General features: G+C 42.1%; 1 protein-coding gene across 2 annotated transcripts in view; it reads left to right on the plus strand.

Annotated features, from left to right (window-relative positions):
• ACP3 (acid phosphatase 3) overlaps positions 1–11,651 on the plus strand; it is a 46,383-nt gene extending 34,732 nt beyond the window's left edge. The window contains exon 11 of one of the 2 annotated variants that reach the window (XM_032333148.1): positions 84–1,008. In XM_032333148.1, coding sequence (XP_032189039.1) covers positions 84–109 — 26 coding nt within the window. In that variant the 3' untranslated portion in view covers positions 110–1,008. Of the gene's footprint in view, positions 1–83; positions 1,009–10,797 lie in introns of those variants that run through there. The other variant, XM_032333138.1, reaches the window with a different exon arrangement.
• Positions 11,652–20,272: the final 8,621 nt, after the last annotated feature.

The following is a 20,272-nucleotide window of genomic DNA, read 5'->3' on the forward strand; positions in this document are numbered from 1 at the left end:
AAGCTGGTCCTATCTTTTTCTATTTATGTTAAAACATATGGGGTAGAAAAGCTGAAAAGTAAATACCTCTTTGTATCCTTTAGCCCTGGAAATTGTACGTTACTTTTGAAGAAACCAAAAGCAAACTTTGCCGGAAAACTTTGTTGTATATAATATATATGGCAGCTCTTGGAGCACAGACATCCTAGCAAATAAGTAATATTATTTAAGCACACAACACACCAGAGATGAGAACCCTGCATGGGTGGTTTCCCACGAAGCTGGTAAGAGATGCCGACTCTGGAGTTGGTTTTAAGAGAGAAAGTACGATGACATGTATCAAACTGGAATAAAATTATAAATGTAAGAATGTTCTAAGTGCCTCCAAGATCAAAACTTACTGGAATATTGAAAGTATGGCTGTGTGATGGCTGTCCTGAGCACAAGAGGGATGTGTAAGGCTTTGGATCCTGGGATCTTCAGAAAACCTAAGCAAGTTCACAGGTCCTGCGGAAATGACTCACTGTGCAAGAAGAACTCATGTGCCAATGACACCCTTTAGACTCGTGTAGATTTCCCGGGTGGCAGGTGCAACACATCTAGAGAACACTGTGCCACGTGACCATGACAGATAAAGATGAAACGGTTTCTAGAGATGGTATCTGCTGGATGCCAGAGTCCAGAGCAAAGCTATTCCCTTGCCTAGTGGGTTATGCGATGACTGACATTTGATGTTGGTATATTTATTTGTATTACTTTTTCCCAAGTAAATATTTGTCCCCAGCAGTACCATCTAGTTACCCTTCCCTCCCTGTGCATGTAACTTCCCTCCAGCAGTAAGCCAAATGTAAAACAGTGAATAAAGTCGCTAGTAGGGAGTTCAGAACATTACTGTTACGATGAATTGTGAAAAGTATGTGTTAAATTAGAATGAAATCCAAGAAGGACTGATTTGAGGGGCTCTATATTTGTTTGGGGATTTTATCTTAATGTAACTGGAAGGAAAATATTAATGGAAAGTAAAAATGATTTTGACTCGCTTAGATGAATATCTTACATTGAAAATGTACTAAGTTCGGACTTTACTGCTTCAGAAAAAGGCTAAGCTGATGGACGGCTCTGCTTCATCTGTTAAGGGGGAACTTGCAAGAAAACACCCTGGGAAAATGTATAATGTAGCGGGGAAGCACAAAGATACATATTACACAAGGGTTGTATCTTACGACTACAAGGGCTGTGAGGGGACTAGAGTTAACTGGATTCAGAGGGATGGAAGCAGTCAGGAATGGCAGCCAAGGCAATCTGTAGGAGGTAACAGCTGCACCATAAGAAATCAGTTTGGATGGAGGTTTCTAATGGTGTGGCACAAGGTACTAGAAAGCCATTTATCAAATGTCTTAGTGGCTTGAACCTGGAAAGGGTAGTAGAGTTATTCAGTAGAAGATTCTGGGTCTAAGGAGATTCCCACAGGTAATCAAGGGGCCAATTCTAATAAGATAAAATATCATCTCCACAAGAGCAAGGATCTTTATCTGTTGTGTTCTCTCTTAGATCTGTCCTCAGAAATAGCTGTGCCTGACATGGATTAGCACTCAATAAATATTTGCTCCAGGAATGTATAAATTACTTATCGTTCCTCCCTGAACCTACTGTCTCTATCTTGATTTGCAGCAATACCCAGTAACCTGGGAGTTAACTTTTGATCCCAACCTCTCCTTTATTCTCCATAGCTGATCTGTCCCCTCTTCTTACCAAACCTACCTGTAGAGTGTTTATAAAACTCTTTTCCTCAAGACACCAGTGTCAGGGCACCTGGGTGGCTCAGTCGATTAAGCATCTGCCTTCAGCTCAGGTCATGATCGCAGGGTCCTGGGATCGAGCCCCATGTCAGGCTCTCTGCTCAGCAGGAACCTGCTTCTCCCTCTGCCCCACCACCCTCATGCTCTCTCTCGCACACTAGGGTCAGCAACTTAATATTCAAATAGAGTGAAAATAATTACAAAATATGTTAATAAAGAGAAAACTTAGGGATTGTTGTGCTGGAGCCAATACCTACCAACCTCAAGAGTGCCACGCGCACATCTTTCCCAACTCTTAACTCAGAGACTTGACTTTGGCAGTGTGAAATTGGTCATGGTGTCCTAGCAGGAGCATTTTCACCACAGAAATCAGCATATGCCACAAATTAGTTTTGTTTCTTGTGGTTTTGATGCAGTTTACTAGCACGCCACTGGCGTTAGCTCATAGAGAGCTTGTTAAGAGTCTATAACATAAGGTGGTTTCCAGCAAGATGAATTCAAAATCTGAACTCCTTTAAGGAAAAACATTTAGATTTGTTCCATGTGGTCTCAAAGAGTGATGGTTGGGGCAGCAGGTGAAAATTTCAGAAAGACAGACTGTGATCAGCGTGGGGGAATTCCTGGAACAGAAAGTCCTATTTGCCTTGACAGAGACACCATTAAGCAGGCCAAAGTATAAGAGGTTATAGGTATTGAGTGATTTCTTAGTAGGGCCACAAAATTTAGCTAATAAAAGTACGGGGTGCCCAGATACATTTGAATAATAGTTTTAACTACTGGATTTTTATATTATATTGGGGAGGGGAAATAAAGATGACTACAGAATATTTAGGGTATCCTGAGAAAGCCAGTACAGAAAGCAGGACAGGGGTGCCTGGGTGGCTCAGTGGCTTAAAGCCTCTGCCTTTGGCTCAGGTCATGATCCCAGGATCCCGGGATCCAGCCTCACATGGGGGGGGGGGGCGGGTCTCTGCTCAGTGGGGAGCCTGCTTCCCTTTCTCTCTCTGCCTACTTGTGATCTCTGTCTGGCAAATAAATAAATAAATTTTTTTAAAAAAAGAAAAGAAAGCAGGACAAACCATTAAATAAAGTACACGCAGAATGCCTGACAGTCCCACCACCCATGAAATCCTACCCTCACCTATAAGCAGTGTTATTTACTTGTGCTAGTAGACCCAATCAGTTTCATTCTCATATCAACTAAGTTAAGCAGAGTCTTTGCTGGGAAATTCTTAAGTCTAAGTTCCACACTATGTTACTTGAAAATGATAAAAATTCTTTTTTAGAAAATACTTTCTTAATTGCAGAATTTTACTGACACTGTCAGACTTTCTTTGCTAACAGTCTCCCAAACCCTTTCTCCGTCTCCAACACCACATATTTCATGGGAAGGAGAATTAGTGATGGGAAGTTCTAGTTTCCACGCTTATAGTCTTTATCAACCTGAGACTTCACAGTAAATATCCACATGCCCAAGGCAAGATCCAGACCTTTATACACCTTGAATCTTCAGACAATGCCTAGAACCTGGTACCTTCTGTCAAAATTTACTAAGTGAATAAATGTTCAGCCCTGTTGTGTCTGGGTGGCTCAGTTGGTTAAGCATCCCACTCTTGATTTTGGCTCTGGTTGTGATCTCAGGATTGTGAGATGGAACCCTGAGCTGCACTCCCCACTCAGCTGGGTGTCTGCTTAAGATTCTCTCTCTCCGGGGGCCTGGGTGGCTCAGTGGGTTAAAGCCTCTGCCTTCCGCTCAGGTCCTGATTCCGGGGTCCTGGGATCAAGCCCCACATCAGGCTCTCTGCTCAGCAGGGAGCCTGCTTCCTCCTCTCTCTGACTGCTTCTCTGCCTAGTTGTGATCTTTGTCTGTCAAATGAATAAATAAAATCTTAAAAAAAAAAATTCTCTCTCTCCTTCTGCCCTGCCCGCCTCTCTCTCTGTCTCTCTCAAAATAAATAAATAAACCTTAAACATAAATCAACAGGGGCGCCTGGGTGGCTCAGTCATTAAGCATCTACCTGACTTCAGCTGGGGTCATGATCCCAGGGTCCTGGAATCCAGCCCCGCATGGGGCTCCCTGTGCAGCGGGAAGCCTGCTTCTCCCTCTCCCACTCCCCCTGCTTATGTTCCCTCTCTCGCTGTCTCTCTGTCAAATGAATAAATAAAATCTAAATAAATAAATACATATTCAGCCCTTCATACTTAGCCTGACTTCTTCGTGCTGGGCCCAGATATCAGAAGCCTAGAACCCAAGTGTTCAATAAATAGGGGAGAGAAGCTACAAATGAGCCTCAAATGTGACTACACTATAAAGGCCCAGTCACTAACTACAAATGCATATGTATATGCCAATATGTCTGTGATGTTTGGTCTGTTTTCATCACAGTTACCTTGGCATTCTCTTGTTCCCCCATTGCTATTTAGAGCCCCTTCCAGCACCACCCCTCCCTCAGAGAGAAGGCCAATGACAGCACCCATTTCTCATTCTTGTTGCCACTTATCATCAGTTTCCCAGGACATGGGTCATCCTTCATTAATGACAGTGGGAACTTGCTTTGGTATACACCAACTCACTCCTCAATCCCACACCTGTCCTCCATTTAGGCAAGTCTGACATCACTCTAGTGGCCCATCCCATATACACTGCCCACCACAGCAATATCCAACCCTTGATTAAGCCAACCACACAGTTTCTACATTCTGATCGGCTGAGTGGAACAGGAACCTATGGTTACCACTGTAGATTATGAACGTTGAAATTTCTATTGCACCCCAGCTGGATCTTTCAGCACTTCTTGGCAAACACATTCACCCTTACTGGACTCTTCTCCTGTATTCTACAGGAAAGCCTTGTTATTTTCCCCAAACTTTGAATTCCATCTTGGCTTCCTTAATTCTTATGAGATGTCCTAAGAAGAGCAAGACGGTCCATTGAAAAGTCTTTTAGGTTCTGCTGTCACTACCTCAAAATATGTTAGTAGCCTTAACCTGCCTTTACTGCTGCCCCTCAGGAAAACATGTTCCTCCCTGAGTAACCTAACTCCTTTTCTCATGTATAGGATCCCACCGCTCATCTCCGAGGACCTTGACGAATCTTACTTAGCTTCATTTTCTTCCTCTGCTCTGGCTTCCTTCTACTAGGAACATTCCCAAATCTCTCCTCAAAGAGTAGCTTCAAGCACCTGCTCTCAGTCTCTTCAATCCCAATTTTCTTGAACTAATTAATCATTTACATTCTGTATTTCCTCATCTCTCTCTCTCCTGAGCTATTCAAAAAAATGATGGTCTTCCTACTATCCCTCTTTGGAAACATCCCTTTTGAAAGTCATCAGTGCCTAATCCAGCAACCTGTCTTCATTTTCCTGCCAATACCACACATCCCCATTTTACAGAGAAGAAAACTGAGCCTCAGAAAATAACATGCCTCAAGTGGTAGGGTCAGGATTCAAGCCTCACACTCTCCACCATATTTCTACTGTATCATCTTCCCTTTCTATCCCACACCAGCTTCTTGACTATCCCCCTGGGTCAGATTCCCAAAAATTAAATTAGTGGATCAAAGTATGTGAATATTCAATAAACAGTAGCTTTTTTTTTAGTACGTATTATGTACCTAATCAGTGTCTGTGGAGGAGGCATTAAGTCTGCTGAGGAAATAGCAGCAAGACAAGAAAATTGCCCCCATGTGACCCAGACCCTTTGGCAGAGGCATGGGGAGGCAGGCGGGGAGGACAGGGAGATAAAGAATTAAAGAAGCCCTGATGGTTAAGGATGGTAAACACTATAATAAAGGACAGATGGGAAAGGCAATTAGCTTAAGTCTAAGCGGTCAGAAAAGGCTTTTCAGAGGGAGTGATGTTTAAACTAAAGCCTAAAGGAGAGAAAGAATTAACTGAGAGAGTAGAGGTGAGGAAAGAGGGGAAAGTTACCAGAAAAAAAGAGAGAAAATGTGTAGAAGCCCAAAGGCTAGACACAGCATGCAGCGTTTTAAGAATTAGAAGAACTATGTCTCACGAAGATGCTGAGGAGGTGGGCATTAAGTGTCTTAGGACAAGCTGAGTAGCTCTGGCCATTAAAAGGTTTTAAGCAGATGGCACCTGGATGGGTCAGTTGGTTAAGTGTCTGCCTTCAGCTCAGGTCAGGTCCTGGGATCAAGTCCCACATCAGGTCCCCTGCTCAGCAGGGAGCCTGATTCTCCTTCTCCTAACCCCTCCCTCTTCTCTTCCCCCTGCTCCTGTTCCCTCTCATTCACTCTCTCCCAGGTAAATAAAATCTTAAAAAAAAAAAAGGTTAGGCAGAGGACATATGATGGGACTGGCTTCTTGTTTTAGAAAGACCTCTGCGCTCCTTGGGGAGAGCAGATTGGAGAGCCGTGGGACTGAAGGCAGGGAGCAGGGCTGGGAGGCTGTTGCAGTAATCCAAAGATGCGGATGAGGGCACACTTTCTCAAAGGGGAAAAAAGAGGACGAGCAGGCGGGACTTGGAGGTAGGGGCTTTTAATACTTATTGCCAAAATAGTTTCCAGCAAAGTAATGCTGATTCACACTGCCTTCAGCGGCTTTCACGTGTTTCACATGTCCCCGTGTGGTAAGAGGGCTTTCAGTCATTTCCAGCACTGTCTCTTCGCACGAGATACAACTGATCACGCCCTCTTTTTCTCAGATTCTAGAACATGACTGTCAAACTCACAAAATCCTTCACAGTACCAGGGAGTGTATAATTTAAAAAATTAGGGTGAGAAAGAGAGAGACTGTCTCCTGAGTCTTTTCTGTGTTCTCAGACTCATCCCTTCTTCCAGCCCCTAAATGTTCACATCCTATGTGTCGTCCTTGGTGCCCCCACTCTGCCCTCACCATGAGCCAGTATCACCCAGGCCTCCATCTTCTACAATCCTTATTTCCATATCTCCATGTAGCATTCTAGACCTGTTTTCTCCAGCTGCCTAATGATCGTTTCTACGAGGATAAGACGATATCTCAATCCTACAACTGAAATGAAAATTATTATGTCCTCCACGCCAAACTGATCCTTTTTAATGTGCTTCCAGTTTCAGTTCATAGCCTGATCATCTCCTTTACCCAAATGAGAACCCATGGGTCCCCAGGATTCCACTTCTCCTTTACCAGTACATTTAGTCCCCAGCAGGGCCACTTCGGGGTCTGCTAGAATTCCCTCGTTCTCACTGTCAGGACCACACTTCCAGTGCTGAGCCCTCAGTATCTTGTCAAAGACATTTCTGCAGTTATCAGGCCTGGAACATCTCCACCATCCTATCTTTCTTTGCAGTGATTTTCTTGTTTTAAGCACAAATGGAGCCCGGTCACTTCCATGTGTCCTACTTGCTAATGATTTCCATGTGCCCAAGACAAACCAGACCTTCTAAGACCTAGGCCCCAACCTACATCTCTGAACCTATACTCCACCAGAAGCTATACTGCAGCGACTCCTCATCATTTCCCAAACACACTCGTGTGCAACTCATTCTGTCTCATGGCAAAGTCTTATTTACTTCAAAGGTCAGCTCAAATCTTAGCATCTCTCAAAAGGCTTTCCAACTCTTTCTCTTCTAAATAGAAAGCTTTATGTTAATCTCAGCTTTTTCTCTACTCCAGTGGCAAGTCTTTTATACTTTTATTTTACTGTTGATCACATGACCTCATAACTGTCTCTCAGATTCTCCCACTAGAATCTCCCAAAAACAAGGGTCATGGAAATCCAGAATCCAGTACTGGGTTAGGCCAATAACTGGCCTACCATATGGTGTGTTCCCACTGCATGTCTAGGAAAGAAGGAAGGAAGGAAGGAAAAAGATTGAGAAAGCATACTCCATGGGACTACTATGACAACATAGCCAATAAAAATAATTGTAAATAAATTTTCAGATACGGTCATCCAAGGACATTAATTTTAAAGAATCATTAGTCTCTGCCTTCTTCGCTCATTTCCATTTAGTCCTTTCCTTCCTTCTTCAAGTCTATTCATTTCCCTCTACCTTTATATTAACTGCATTCACAGTGGTAATGGCACCTGTCCACTAGGATCTAACTTTATTAATATTCACCTTCTCATGATGCTAAGAGGCATCCTGACATCAGGAGAAGACCACTGAGTTCTAGATCAGTAGTTCTTTCCACAAATATTTATCGAGTACCTTCTATGTGCCAGGTACTATTGTAAGTACCTGGATTACGTTCATGAACAAAAAAGACAAAGATTTCTGCCTTCATGAAGCTTATGTTCTATTAAAGGGCAAGAGGGATGGATAATAAATAATAAACATAATAAACACTGTGGAAGGTGAGGATTGTAAGTGCCAAGCTGGGGGTGGGCATGGGTAAAGGGCATATTGGGTTGTACCTTTAAATGGAAAGCCCTCAGGATGCCTGGGTGGCTCAGTGGGTTAAGGCCTCTGCCTTTGGCTCAAGTCATGATCTCAGGGTCCTGGGATCGAGCCCCACATCCGGCTCTCTGCTCATCGGGGAGCCTGCTTCCCCCTCTCTCTCTGCCTGCTTGTAATCTCTCTCTGTGTCAGATAAATAAATAAAATCTTTAAAAAATAATAAAAAATAAATAGAAAGCCCTCACTGAGAGATGAGGTTTGAGGGGAGATTGGGTGGCTCAGTTGGTTAGGCATCAGAGTCTGGATTTCAGCTCAGGTCTTGATCTCGAGGTTGTAGGATCAAGCCCCAAATATGGCTCCAGGTTCAGGGAGGAGTTTGCTTCAGATTCTTTCCTTCTTCCCTTCCCTCTGCTCACTTTCTCTCCTTGAAATAAATACATACATCTGAAAAATATATTTATATGAGATTTGAGCAAAGAAGGTGATGGAGTTACTTAATGCAGAGATTCATGAGAAGAGCGTCTAGGTGAGGGTAGCAACTATAGCAAAGGCAGTAGATGGGGGTGTTTCTGGGATGTCTAAGAACAACAGGAAGGCCTGTGTGGCCAAAAGAGAGTAAGTGAGAGGAGAGTGGGAGGAGAGGAACACCAAGAGGTTAATCAAGCCAAGTGTTACAGAGCCTTATACACTGTTGCCATTACGACTTTGGCTTTCATTCTGAGTAAGATAAACATTCATTGCAAACTTGTTTTAAGTAGAAGAGTGTCATGTTTTGACTTTAAGTCATTCGGCTGTTGTGCTGGAAATAGACTGTAGGGGAGAAAGGACAGAAAATAGGGAACAAGTCAGGAGGATGTTGTAGTGATTCTGGCAAAAGTTGATTGTGGTTCAAAACAGGGTGGTGGCAGAGAAGGGGAGAAATCATTGGTTTCTGGATATCGTTTTTGGTAGAACCAACAGGATTTCCTGAAAGATTGATTACAAAATGTGAGAGAAAAAGAGGAAGTTTCCAAGACTTTGGGGCTGGGGCACTAGAAGGAAGTTTCCATCAACTGAAATGGGAAGCGTGACAGGAAGAACAGAGTTTGAGGCAGGGGAGGGCACAGGGAATTGAGAGCTTAGTTTTGGACTTGTTGAGATTGAAATGCCTATGAGATGTCCAAGGGACTATGTCAAATACGCAGTTAAATATATGAGCCTATGAATATATTGGGGGCAGATTTAAATATGGGAGTCATTAATGAAGAGATAGTTTTTAAAATCATGAGACTGATAAACCCACATTTCCAACCCAAATACAATTATCTGCTATCCTTGGCCAAATTACCTAATCCCTCTTCTTTTTTTTCCTTCATCTTTGCAATGATGAGGTTAGGTTAAATAAGTGATTTTCAGCTGTGTTCAGTGGAGTACTTGGGCTTCTGTAGACAGAGCTGCCACAGTCAGAAAGATGTTTGCTCTCCCACTGCCTGAGCCAACAAGCAATCCTTTATTTTTACAGTGAGGATCCAACATACCTTTAGAGATGGTACAAATTGATATTTATTTTTTATACAGTATCATGGACTAGTGTGTGTGTGTGTGTGTGTGTGTGTGTAGAGGGTAACTTTCCAGATGAAATAATGAATAGCATCTCATAAAAAAATGACCCCATGTATTTCCCCACAACTAGTCAGCTACCAAAGGGATATGTATAAATAAAGGTACAGATTAGCAATAGTACACAGTTATCCTAAAAATGCTTGTCATTGTTAACATGTGCTCAAGGTTTCCTCTCTGAAAGATACTTACTGAAAATCATATTTAGAAACTAAAAGATGTTATTCCATTTCTTTTAGACCCAATTAATGATAGTATTTCCTTTGACCCTGAAACTATTAGCAATTGATCATTTTAACTATATTATAATGTGTAAAGTTAATGCTGGGAAAGGACCTTAGAAATACTTCAGTCAAAAAAAAAAAAAAAAGGAGAGGGAAGGCAGCTGGGGTGGGTCAATCAGATAAGCATCTGACTTTGCTCAGATCATGATCTCAGGGTCCTAGGATCCCATCCCATAACAGGTCGCCCTTCCATCCCCCATCCCACCCTACCCCTCTTGTGGTCTCTTTGCCTGTCTCCCTCTATCAAAGAAATAAATAAATCTTTTATTTACTTAATGCATTTTTTTTTAAGTTTCATTCATTTATCTGAGAGAAAGAGAGAGCATAAGTGGAGGGGAAGAGGAAGAGGGAAAAGCAGACTCCCTGGGGAGCAGGGAGCCCTATGCAGGACTTGATCCTGGGACGCTGGGATCATGACTTGAGCTGAAGGCAGACACTTAACTGACTGAGCCACCCAGGCACCCCTACATAAATAAATCTTAAAAAACAAAAAAAAGAGAAAGAAAGAAAGAACGAACGAACAAAATACTTCAATTACCCTCCCTTTATAGTGGAGCTTAGGCCCAGAGGTCAAAGGTCATACCAGAACTGGACCCCAGGTCATCTCCTGGCTCCCAGTCTAGTGTTCTTATCAACACACTATGCTGATTTCAAGGTTGCCTCAGAAATGTCACTGAGGTTTACCATTAAGGCACTGATGTATGATCTTCCTATTTTTCTCATCTATTAATTTTACAATCTTTATATTTTCCCAATCCATTAATGTTACATTATTGCTTTTCCAATTTTCCCACAGTTCTAAGGGTCGTCCTTGCTGTTGCCTTTTGCCTGGTGTCTGGTGTCCTGGTGGTGCTGCTGTTTACCCTCCTCCGCTATGGGCCCTGCTGGCACAGAGACCCCTATCGGAACATCTGAGCAGATGGCTGGATAAGGACGGACCCACAGACCAACTCCTGGGGTGCATGATCTCTCAGTGATGCCTCATTCAAAGGACAGGCTTTCACCATGTGGCCATCATCCTGCCCACACCCTTCCCTTCGAACCTATCTAGAGCAGGGTCCAAACTCCAAGAGACCCAAGGACTAGAGAATGAACCCACAAATTACTTGGTTAGGTCTCCTGATGGTTGCCCTCCTCATAGCAGTGTGGGCTTCTTATTCAGCTAGGAGTTCTTCTGCAAAGGATGGTGGTCCTCTAGATCTAGCATGGATGTCCAGAAAGAAAGAAAAAATCGAACTCCAATCAGCCTTTTGCCTGCGAAGGGCAAAAGGTTGCAATGTGTGACAAAGACGTAGATTAAAGAAGACTGGATAATGAGGACAATTAAACTAGAAGTAGTATCATGTAGGATGATTCTTAAGAAGTAAAACCCAATTAGAAGGTATAAATGAATCATTTCTTTAGTTGTTAAGTAGATTTAATACAAATATGTACACACCCCTGAAAAGAAACCCCCGCCCAGTGTTTAGTAGCTAACAGATTTCTGTGTGTGTATATGTGCTAACACACATAACATACACGTAGCTGTATTGAAACTGCCTTCGGGAGAGGGATTTCATTTTCAGAACCTGTAATATCAACTACTGTAATGGTAGCTCAGGTCATTTCCCCCACAACTTCTATAATGTGAAAAAAGCTAGAAAATCCAGGCAGCCATGTTTTTTTTGTTGTTTGTTTGTTTGTTTGTTTGTTTGTTTTTACCTCTACTGTCATCAGACCTCCATATTTTTATAGTTCCAATTTCTTTGTTTCATCTCAAAGTAAGAGATTTACTTTGATGAGAACTCTTCATGGCCATGATGAAATACTAATGTATTTAATCATCACAAACAGATCTGAATTTCTCAAGTGGCATGGCAGAAAGAAAAGTGAGCTGAAGGTTGATGACACCCTGGCACATCTCCGTACTGGCTTCGGGCCAACAACTTGGAACAAGTTCTTTTAAGTCTTAAAACTTGGCTTCATAATCTAAAAAAATGAAGAGTCTAGACTAGATGAATGAACATAGAAGTAACATCTAGTTCTCATGTTCTGTGAACAATTTGTTTTTCATTTCATGCTGGGGATTCGTCATTGTCCAAGCAAGCACTTTCATGATTGATACCATTGCATTTAGCCTGAAATGGATTCTAAACAATCTTATCCCATGCTGACACTTTTACCATCCAGTTGGTGGGAAATTCAGTGTCATTCATTGGTAGGATTCTTCACCTTCTCAGGTATTACTAAAGGTCCCAGAATATAATTGGTGGGAAGAGTTGGATAAGAATCCTCTAGGCTACTGTCCACACTGGTCTCCAGTAAACACACTGTCCATTCCCACATGGTCTCCTGAAGGTAGGCAGAGGACATCTGTGCATGGCCTCCAAGGCCATACACTTGGACTTTGCCATCCTGGCATTGTCCAGTCCCCTTCCTGGGATGATACCTATAAACCAGAAACTCTCCTAGAATCCTGCCCCATCTCTTAGTCTAGGAATCTTCCCCTCCCCTTGGATTCCACAGTTTTCTCCTGTAAACTTCAAGCGCTTACCTCTATCACTTTCTACATAATTCCTACTGAGCCAAGACTATTAGGGGGGGGAAAAAAAGCCTGAGAAGGAGGGAGTTGTATTCTCTTGCCTGGCAAGAGAGTGCTGCTTCCTCCTACAACACAAAAGGCATGTAGGCAAAGAAATGCAAGATCCGGCTTCATCCTCAACCTGGGAAGGGGAAAAACATCTATAGCTGCAAGAACAAAAAAACAAATTACCGTCTCTGTAAAGTAGCCAGCCATTTAGTAATGAGACCATAACATCTTATACTAATACATAATGAGATTTGAAAATAGAAGTAGAAAATAGAACCGTAAGTCATGGATTTTTTCACTTATTTAACAAACATTGATAGAGGACCTATTTGCTAATCACTGGCTTAAATGCTAAATTGTCCATCCTTAATCTGACTGCCAAGGTGTTTGGCCGCAACAACAGCTTTATATAGGGTTGATAGAATATAAAAGTAAAAGTTTTCACCACCTTTCCCTAATATCATCTTTTAATACTGTCAGTGGCTAAAAGGACCCCTACTTTCTATTGTTTCTGGATTCTTTTTTAATATCCCTCATTTCTCTTCTTTTACCATCTCTTGATTATTGTAAAGAAAGCTTTCACGCCTGGCTTGGTTATTTCTTTTACCTTCCACAGAGCTGCTCTGTGATAAACACTGATAAACACTGTCATTGTTTTTCATAGTTAATGGCAGAGTGAAAAACACAAATGACAAATGATCTATAGTGACAAAGCTGGCAACACAAATCCACTGTACCATTCCTCAGGAAATAAGCTAATTCTCTGTCTTCAACAGAAAAATATTCAAATTTCCTCTATCGATAAAAGTAACCTTTTCAGATGGATCAGAGAAGCTCAGTAGACATAAGGATAAATATTGTTTGAAAGATAACTGCTAGGATTGAGATAACTTCCGCTCTGAAATGTGTTGCCCACTTTGAATGGAAAATATGAATTGGTATAGAGGTCTTGGAACAGGATTAGAGTAATGTAATCATTACCACATCACTTTAGGGAAATGTCCTAAAAAAATAAAATTCTAAGTAAGGTGTACACAGAGAATTCCTAGCTAGAATGGCATTATGTAAAGAAGTATTAAGAGAATATGATTATATAAAAAGAATAATTTATGGTATTAGAAGAGTACAACCCTTAGAGGCAAACATTTTATTGGAAGTCATTCAACCAACAGAATTTTTTATATCAGGACTGGCATTGCTTCTCCCTGAATTCAGTCGTGTTCCCTATTCTCCCAGCTTCCTGTTCTCGAGCCATCTTGTTCTAATATTACTAGAATTGATCCTTTCTTTCTTCATTGCCAGGGGAGTTTCTTGGCAAGTGAAAGCCAAAATGAGTTTTCTCCTTCAGAACTCTCTTTATACAAACCCCATTGAGTAGTAATGAACATGTGCTACATTTTGGTGCTTTAGACCAGGGCTGTCTAACAGAAACATAATACAAGCCACAAATAAGGACCCCATAAGGGATTTAAAATCTTCTAATAGCTACATTATAAAAAGGTAAAAATCAATATAAAATTTATTCCAATAAAATTTAACCCAGTGTTTCGCAAAAAAACACTTCAACATGTCATTAATGTTTTTAAAATTATTAATGAGATATTTTTCAGGGTTTTTTTTTTTTAGAGTAAGTATTTGAAGTCTGATGTGTATTTTACCCTTAAAGCATATCTCAGTTTGAACTAGGTACATGTCAAGTTTCAACAGCCGTATGTGGCTGGTATAATTGGGCCATTACACTTTAGACAAGATGATGAACAGTTTTGAAGGAGAAAGAATGTTTTGGGTTGTTTTGTTTTAATTTGCAAGATTCACTTTCTGGTGATTGTGAAGAAGTGAAAGTCATCTTTCGTATACGTCTGCATCTTCCTGTTTTTTATGTGTGCTGAATTGATCAAGGATTTTTCTGAAATGTTTTACTTGCAAACCTGTCTTAACAGCAGTACCTTAGACTTTTTCCAAAACCATCCTATGCTAAATGAACTATTCCTCTTCTTAAAAAATTTCTAAAAAAGGAATCTGACAACACACTTGGACTATAAGTATTGCTAGATTGGGAGAGGGGTGCCTTTTAAATTTTTTATTAAATTTGTTGTTACAAGTAACTGTTTAAAACAAAAATAAATTCAGATAATACAGAAGGGTCTAAAATACAAGATAAAAGTTCTTTCTACCCACTTCCACTCATCAGAGGCAAGCTTGTCAACAATATTTGGTTTTAGGTCTTCTAGTGACTAGCATGAATTTTATGAACTAACTTACACTTAGATTTTTCTGAAATTTCGCATCTTTCATTGCTCTTATAATGCAAGATGTCCTCTTTCTTGTACTGTTGTTTTTTTTTTTTCATTTTCTTGAAGTAATTTTTTAAAGGCTACTTGGCACTAAGCTTTCTGATTCTGACATGTCCAAATATGTGTGTATTTGCCCTTTCACTTACCTATCAGTCAGCAATGTTTACATTTTCAGGTTGAAAATCAGTTTGCCCCAGAATGTGAATGCAGTATTCTGTTGTCTTCTAACATACAGGACTGCTGATGAGAAGTCTGATTGGTATCGTTTTTATCCAATGTAAGTAATCTGGTGCTGTTTCTTTTCTTTTCTTTTCTTTTTCTGAAACTTTTTAAGTATTCTTTTTATCCATGGAATTCTGAAATTTCTCTAGAATGCATGTAGGCAGTGTACCTGTTTCCTGTTTAATTATATCTGGCTTACACTTGTCTTTGACTCCAGAAAATTATATCCTTAAACTTGTATTTCCTGGATTTATCGTCCATGCTTCAACTTTTCTCACATATTTTCCAGATTTTTATTTTATTTCTCTACATTCTAGGAGATTTTATTTTCCAGAACACTAATTTAGTCTCCAGCAAATCCATTCTTTTTTTATTTCTAAGAATACTTTCCTATTCATTGATTGTTCCTTTTTCATGATAGCCGCTTCTTATTTTATGAATGCAATCTATTCTTGAATCTTTAAGAATCCTACTTGAGGGGTGCTTGGGGGGTTTAGTTGGTTGGGCATCTGCCTTTGGCTCAGATCATGATCTCCTGAGAGACTGAGCCCCAAGTCCGGGTCCCTCCTTAGCAAGAAGCCTGCTTCTCCCTCTCCCTCTGTCCACCCTGCCCCCACCCCAATCACGCACACACACTAGCTCGCTCTCTTTCAAATAAATAAATAAAAGCTTTAAAAAAAAAAAATTCTACTTGGAATTTTTTTCAAGTTCTCCTCTGTTCCCTAAATTACCTCTGTTTCTCTGGGCTCAGTTGTTTGAATTTATTAATCTTGGTCTTTCTCTTCCATGCTCTGGGTTTTTCTCAAATATTCATGAATCATAATCCACAAATGAAGAATTCTGTGGATTCGTAGGGAGGGCTAGTCTTGATTTCCCTTTTAGTCATGTATATCTCTTTTCCCAACAATATGTTCTTGAATAACTTCATTAAAATTCTTGTTAGCTTGGTATATTACTTACTGTGTGATGAGAGAAGCTCTAACCTTCTCTTTGGCTCTTTCCGAAAGAACCGTGTTCATCTCTTGTGGGTCTGACTACAATTTCCCCATTTTGACTTCTTCATCAGTTCAATCTTACCTGTTTATCTTGGAAGAATTTCTCCAAATATCTGCTCTGCCACCGTCCCTCTCTGTAGCACTGTTATGATTTCATTCTTATTTTTAACATCTTTTATTTTACTGCAGGAAAACATTGGGAGGAAGGGAAGTTAAGTGCAATGGGTCTTTTTTTTTCCCTAAACAGGAAACCCTAAGTTTGTTTTTCTAGCAAAGGGGTCTATAATTGCATCTGTCAAAGTTTAAAAAGTTATGCTATTCAGTGAAGGAAAAAGAAAAAAGATATAATGCTATGTACACAATTTAATTTAATATCACTAACATTTGCTAAGTGCCTGCTCTTAGAATGAAGTAGGGCCCATAGTTTCTCTCATATTTTTCTTTTTTTTTTTAAGATTTTATTTATTTGTCAGAGAGAACACAAGCAGGGGAACCAGCAGACAGAGGGAGAAGCAGGCTCCCTGCTGAGCAAGAAGCCTGAGGTCAGACTCCATCCTGGATGACCTGAGCCAAAGGCAGATGCTTAACTGACTGGGCCACCCAGGCATCCCTCTCTCATATTTTTCAAAGAAAATCTTAGCTCAAGGAAAGGTTAAATACCATTGTGCCATTGTTTGATGTAAGGAATACAGTACTGAATTATTTATAGACCCTGCCTTCATAAGGCTCACAGATAACATTAATTTCTTTAACTGGCTTTTTCTGTTTTTACTAGCTTATACTATTTTTCCTTCGTAGTGCCTCAAGGACTTGGCTCTTCCTTTGTAGTGCCGCCACCCAATTTTGCCCTTCAGTACCGAGTCTGGTTTTAAACCACGTGGCCTCCTTGTCCTTCTGGCTAATTTTGCACAACACGTACATATTCTCCCCGAAGGTAGCTATAGACGTCTGGACTGTCTTGGCAAGAAGGGGCCTGCTTGGCTGCCAGGGTGTCATCCAATATGAGAAAACTGGGAGCCTTCATGACTGGTGAACCCAGGACTCCATAGGCAACCGCTCCAAACAGGGACTGATGCCACCAGCTTAAAGCTGCTGCCTCAGAAGGAGTTTTGGGAGGTGGGTTCCCTCCACCTGCTGGGGGTTATACAGGTGGTTCAGGACAGACTGAAACTGCAGGCCCAGAGGCAGCTGACCAGATAGGTTCCCATGGAGCCAGGATCTTAGAACCGGGCAGCTACAGGGAGAGGCAGGGTCACAGAAGGGGTTCTTGGGAGTATGTGCATCTGCCTAACCCAAGCCATAGCTGAAGCAAATGCGTCTATTCTCCCTGTAGAATCCGGACTGCCTTGCCTACGTCAGGGTGCACAAGATGTTCTCCAATAAGAGATGCTCGCTGGAGAAACCAATACACCATCAAGCCCCTAGTTCAAATTGGGGCTGACTGTTGCCTGCTGAAAGCTGCAGACTCAGAAAGCTTTGGGGGAGTGACCCCCCCTCCTCCCTGTAGGCTCATTCTGGAGCTCCCACACCTGGAGTGCTCCCACAGGCTGAGGCTGGCCCACAAGGTGTGGTTTGCACCTGCACACATATACAGTTCAGGGTGGCCAGGGAACCCGAACAGGGCAGGTGGAGAAGGAGGCTGGGTCAAAAGAGACTGCTGTTTCAGGTATCTGGCATCCTCCTAATTCTTTTTTTTTTTTTTAAGATTTTATTCATTTATTTGACATAGAGAGCAAGATCACAAGTAGGCAGAGGCAGGCAGAGAGAGAGAGGGGGAAGCAGGCTCCCTGCTGAGCAGAGAGCCCGATGTGGGGCTCGATCCCAGGACCCTGAGATCATGATCTGAGCTGAAGGCAGAGGCTTTAACCCATTGAGCCACCCAGGCGCCCCTGGCATCATCCTAATTCTAATCTCAACCTACACAAGTGCCCATATTCTCCCTGAAGTTAAAGTCGGAGGAATCTGGACAGCCTTGCCAGAATAGGGCCTGGAGGGCAGTCGGGGAATCCTTCACTAAGAGACACCCGGGAGCCTCAATTATTGGTACAGACCTTATCAGACAGCCAGTCCAGACGGGGACTGACGGGGCCATCTAAATTGCCTCCTCAGAAAAGAATTTTGGATGGTGTGCTCCCTCCACCCTAGAGGCCATGCAGATGATTCCGAACTTGCTGGAGTCCACAGGCCCAGAGGGCTCAAGGGTTCCCAAGGCAGGCTGAAGACGTGTGTGCAGTACCAAGGGCCAGACCTGGGAGAGGGCAAGTGTCTGGAGAAGCCAAGTCTCATGGGAGAGGGCTGTTGGGGATCCAAGGCATCTGCCTAATTCCAAGTCTTAACCAGCACATATTCATATGTAGGCATACCTCAGAAATACTGGGGTTCCGGGACACCTGGGTGGCTCAGTGGGTTAAAGCCTCTGCCTTCGGCTCAGGTCGTGATCTCAGAGTCCTGGGATCGAGCCCCGCATCAGGCTCTCTGCTCAAGCAGGGAGCCTGCTTCCTCCTCTCTCGCTCTGCCCACCTCTCTGCCTACTTGTGATCTCTGTCAAATAAATAAATAAAATCTTTAAAAAAAAAAAAAAAGAAAGAAAGAAAAAGAAAGAAAGAAAGAAATACTGGGGTTCAGTCCCGGCTACTATAATAAAGCAAATATTGCATTAAAATGAGTCAACTGGGGACGGCTGGGTGGCTCAGTTGGTTGGACGACTGCCTTCGGCTCAGGTCATGATCCTGGAGTCCCGGGATCGAGTCCCGCATCGGGCTCCCAGCTCCACGGGGAGTCTGCTTCTCTCTCTGACCTTCTCCTCGCTCATGCTCTCTCTCACTGTCTCTCTCTCAAATAAATAAATAAAAATAAAAAAAAATTAAAAAAATCTTAAAATGAGTCAACTGAAATTTTTGGTTTCCCGGTATATATAAAAGTGATATTTGGGAACCCTGGGTGGCTCAATTGGTTGAGCATCTGACTATTGATTTCAGCTTAGGTCATGATCTCTGGGTTGTGAGATCGAGCCCCTCGTGGGGCTCAGACCATTGGGCAGGAAGCCTACTTAAAATGCTCTCTCTCCCTCTGCCCCTCCCTGCTCACGTGCTCATTCTCTTTCTCTCCCTCTCTCTCTCTCTAAAATAAGGGAGGGGGTATATTTACACTATACTGTAGCCTATTAAATGTGCAGTAGCACTGATGAGGGAACAGAAGGCTAGCTGAGGGCAAAGCATAAACTGATGCCCTGCAACCTCCCCGCAGACCTCACCCCTGCTTGGCACAAATGTGACATTTTTCTAGGAATCTCCTAACTATCTTAATGTTAATGCCTTACTAGGGAGGTAAATAACCTTATCTTGACAATGAAAAGGCCTCCATTATCTCTTAGGTCCTCCTTAGGATATGAAAATTCTTTTTTTTTTTTTTTTAAATCTTCACAATGTGAAGGTTCCTATCTTTGCTGGCTGTAAGATACCTTGGTGTTTTGTTTTTTTTTAAGATTTTATTTATTTATTTGACAGATAGAGATCACAAGTAGGCAGAGAGGCAGGCAGAGAGAGAGAGGAGGAAGCAGGCTCCCTGCTGAGCAGAGAGCCCGACGTGGGGCTCGATCTCAGAACCCTGAGATCATGACCTGAGCCAAAGGCAGAGGCTTAACCCACTGAGCCACCCAGGTGCCCCAGGATATGAAAATTCTTTCGAAACCTTCCATTTCATTACTTCTCCGATTCCCAAGTATACAGTCACCACTCCTGAAGCCCACTCCATCCACCCCACCCGCTCCGTGTAGCTGCTCTTTCTGCCCACTAGTCCTGTCCCTGTGCTTTTCTTTCTTTTTTTTTTTTTTAAGAATTTTTATTTATTTGACAGTGAGACATAAGCAGGCAGAGTAGCACGTAGAGGGAGAGGGAGAAGCAGGCTCCCCACTGAGCTAGGAGCCAGATGTGGAACTCGATTCCAGGACCCGGGGATCATGAACTGAGTCGAAGGCAGTCACTTAACCAACTAAGCCACCCAGGTGCCCCTGCCCCTGTGCTTTAATAAACCACCATTTTGCACCAAAGACGTCTCAAGAATTCTTTCTTGGCTGTCAGCTCCGGACCTCACCCCACTTAACCTCACCAGTATTCCAAAACCACATCAGCATTAGCTCTTTAAAAAAAAAAAAAAAGTACATATCTTAAAGAATACTTGATTGCTAAAAAT

The sequence above is a fragment of the Mustela erminea genome, chromosome 1 (genome assembly GCF_009829155.1).
Source record: "Mustela erminea isolate mMusErm1 chromosome 1, mMusErm1.Pri, whole genome shotgun sequence".
Classification (NCBI taxonomy): Eukaryota; Metazoa; Chordata; class Mammalia; order Carnivora; family Mustelidae; genus Mustela; species Mustela erminea.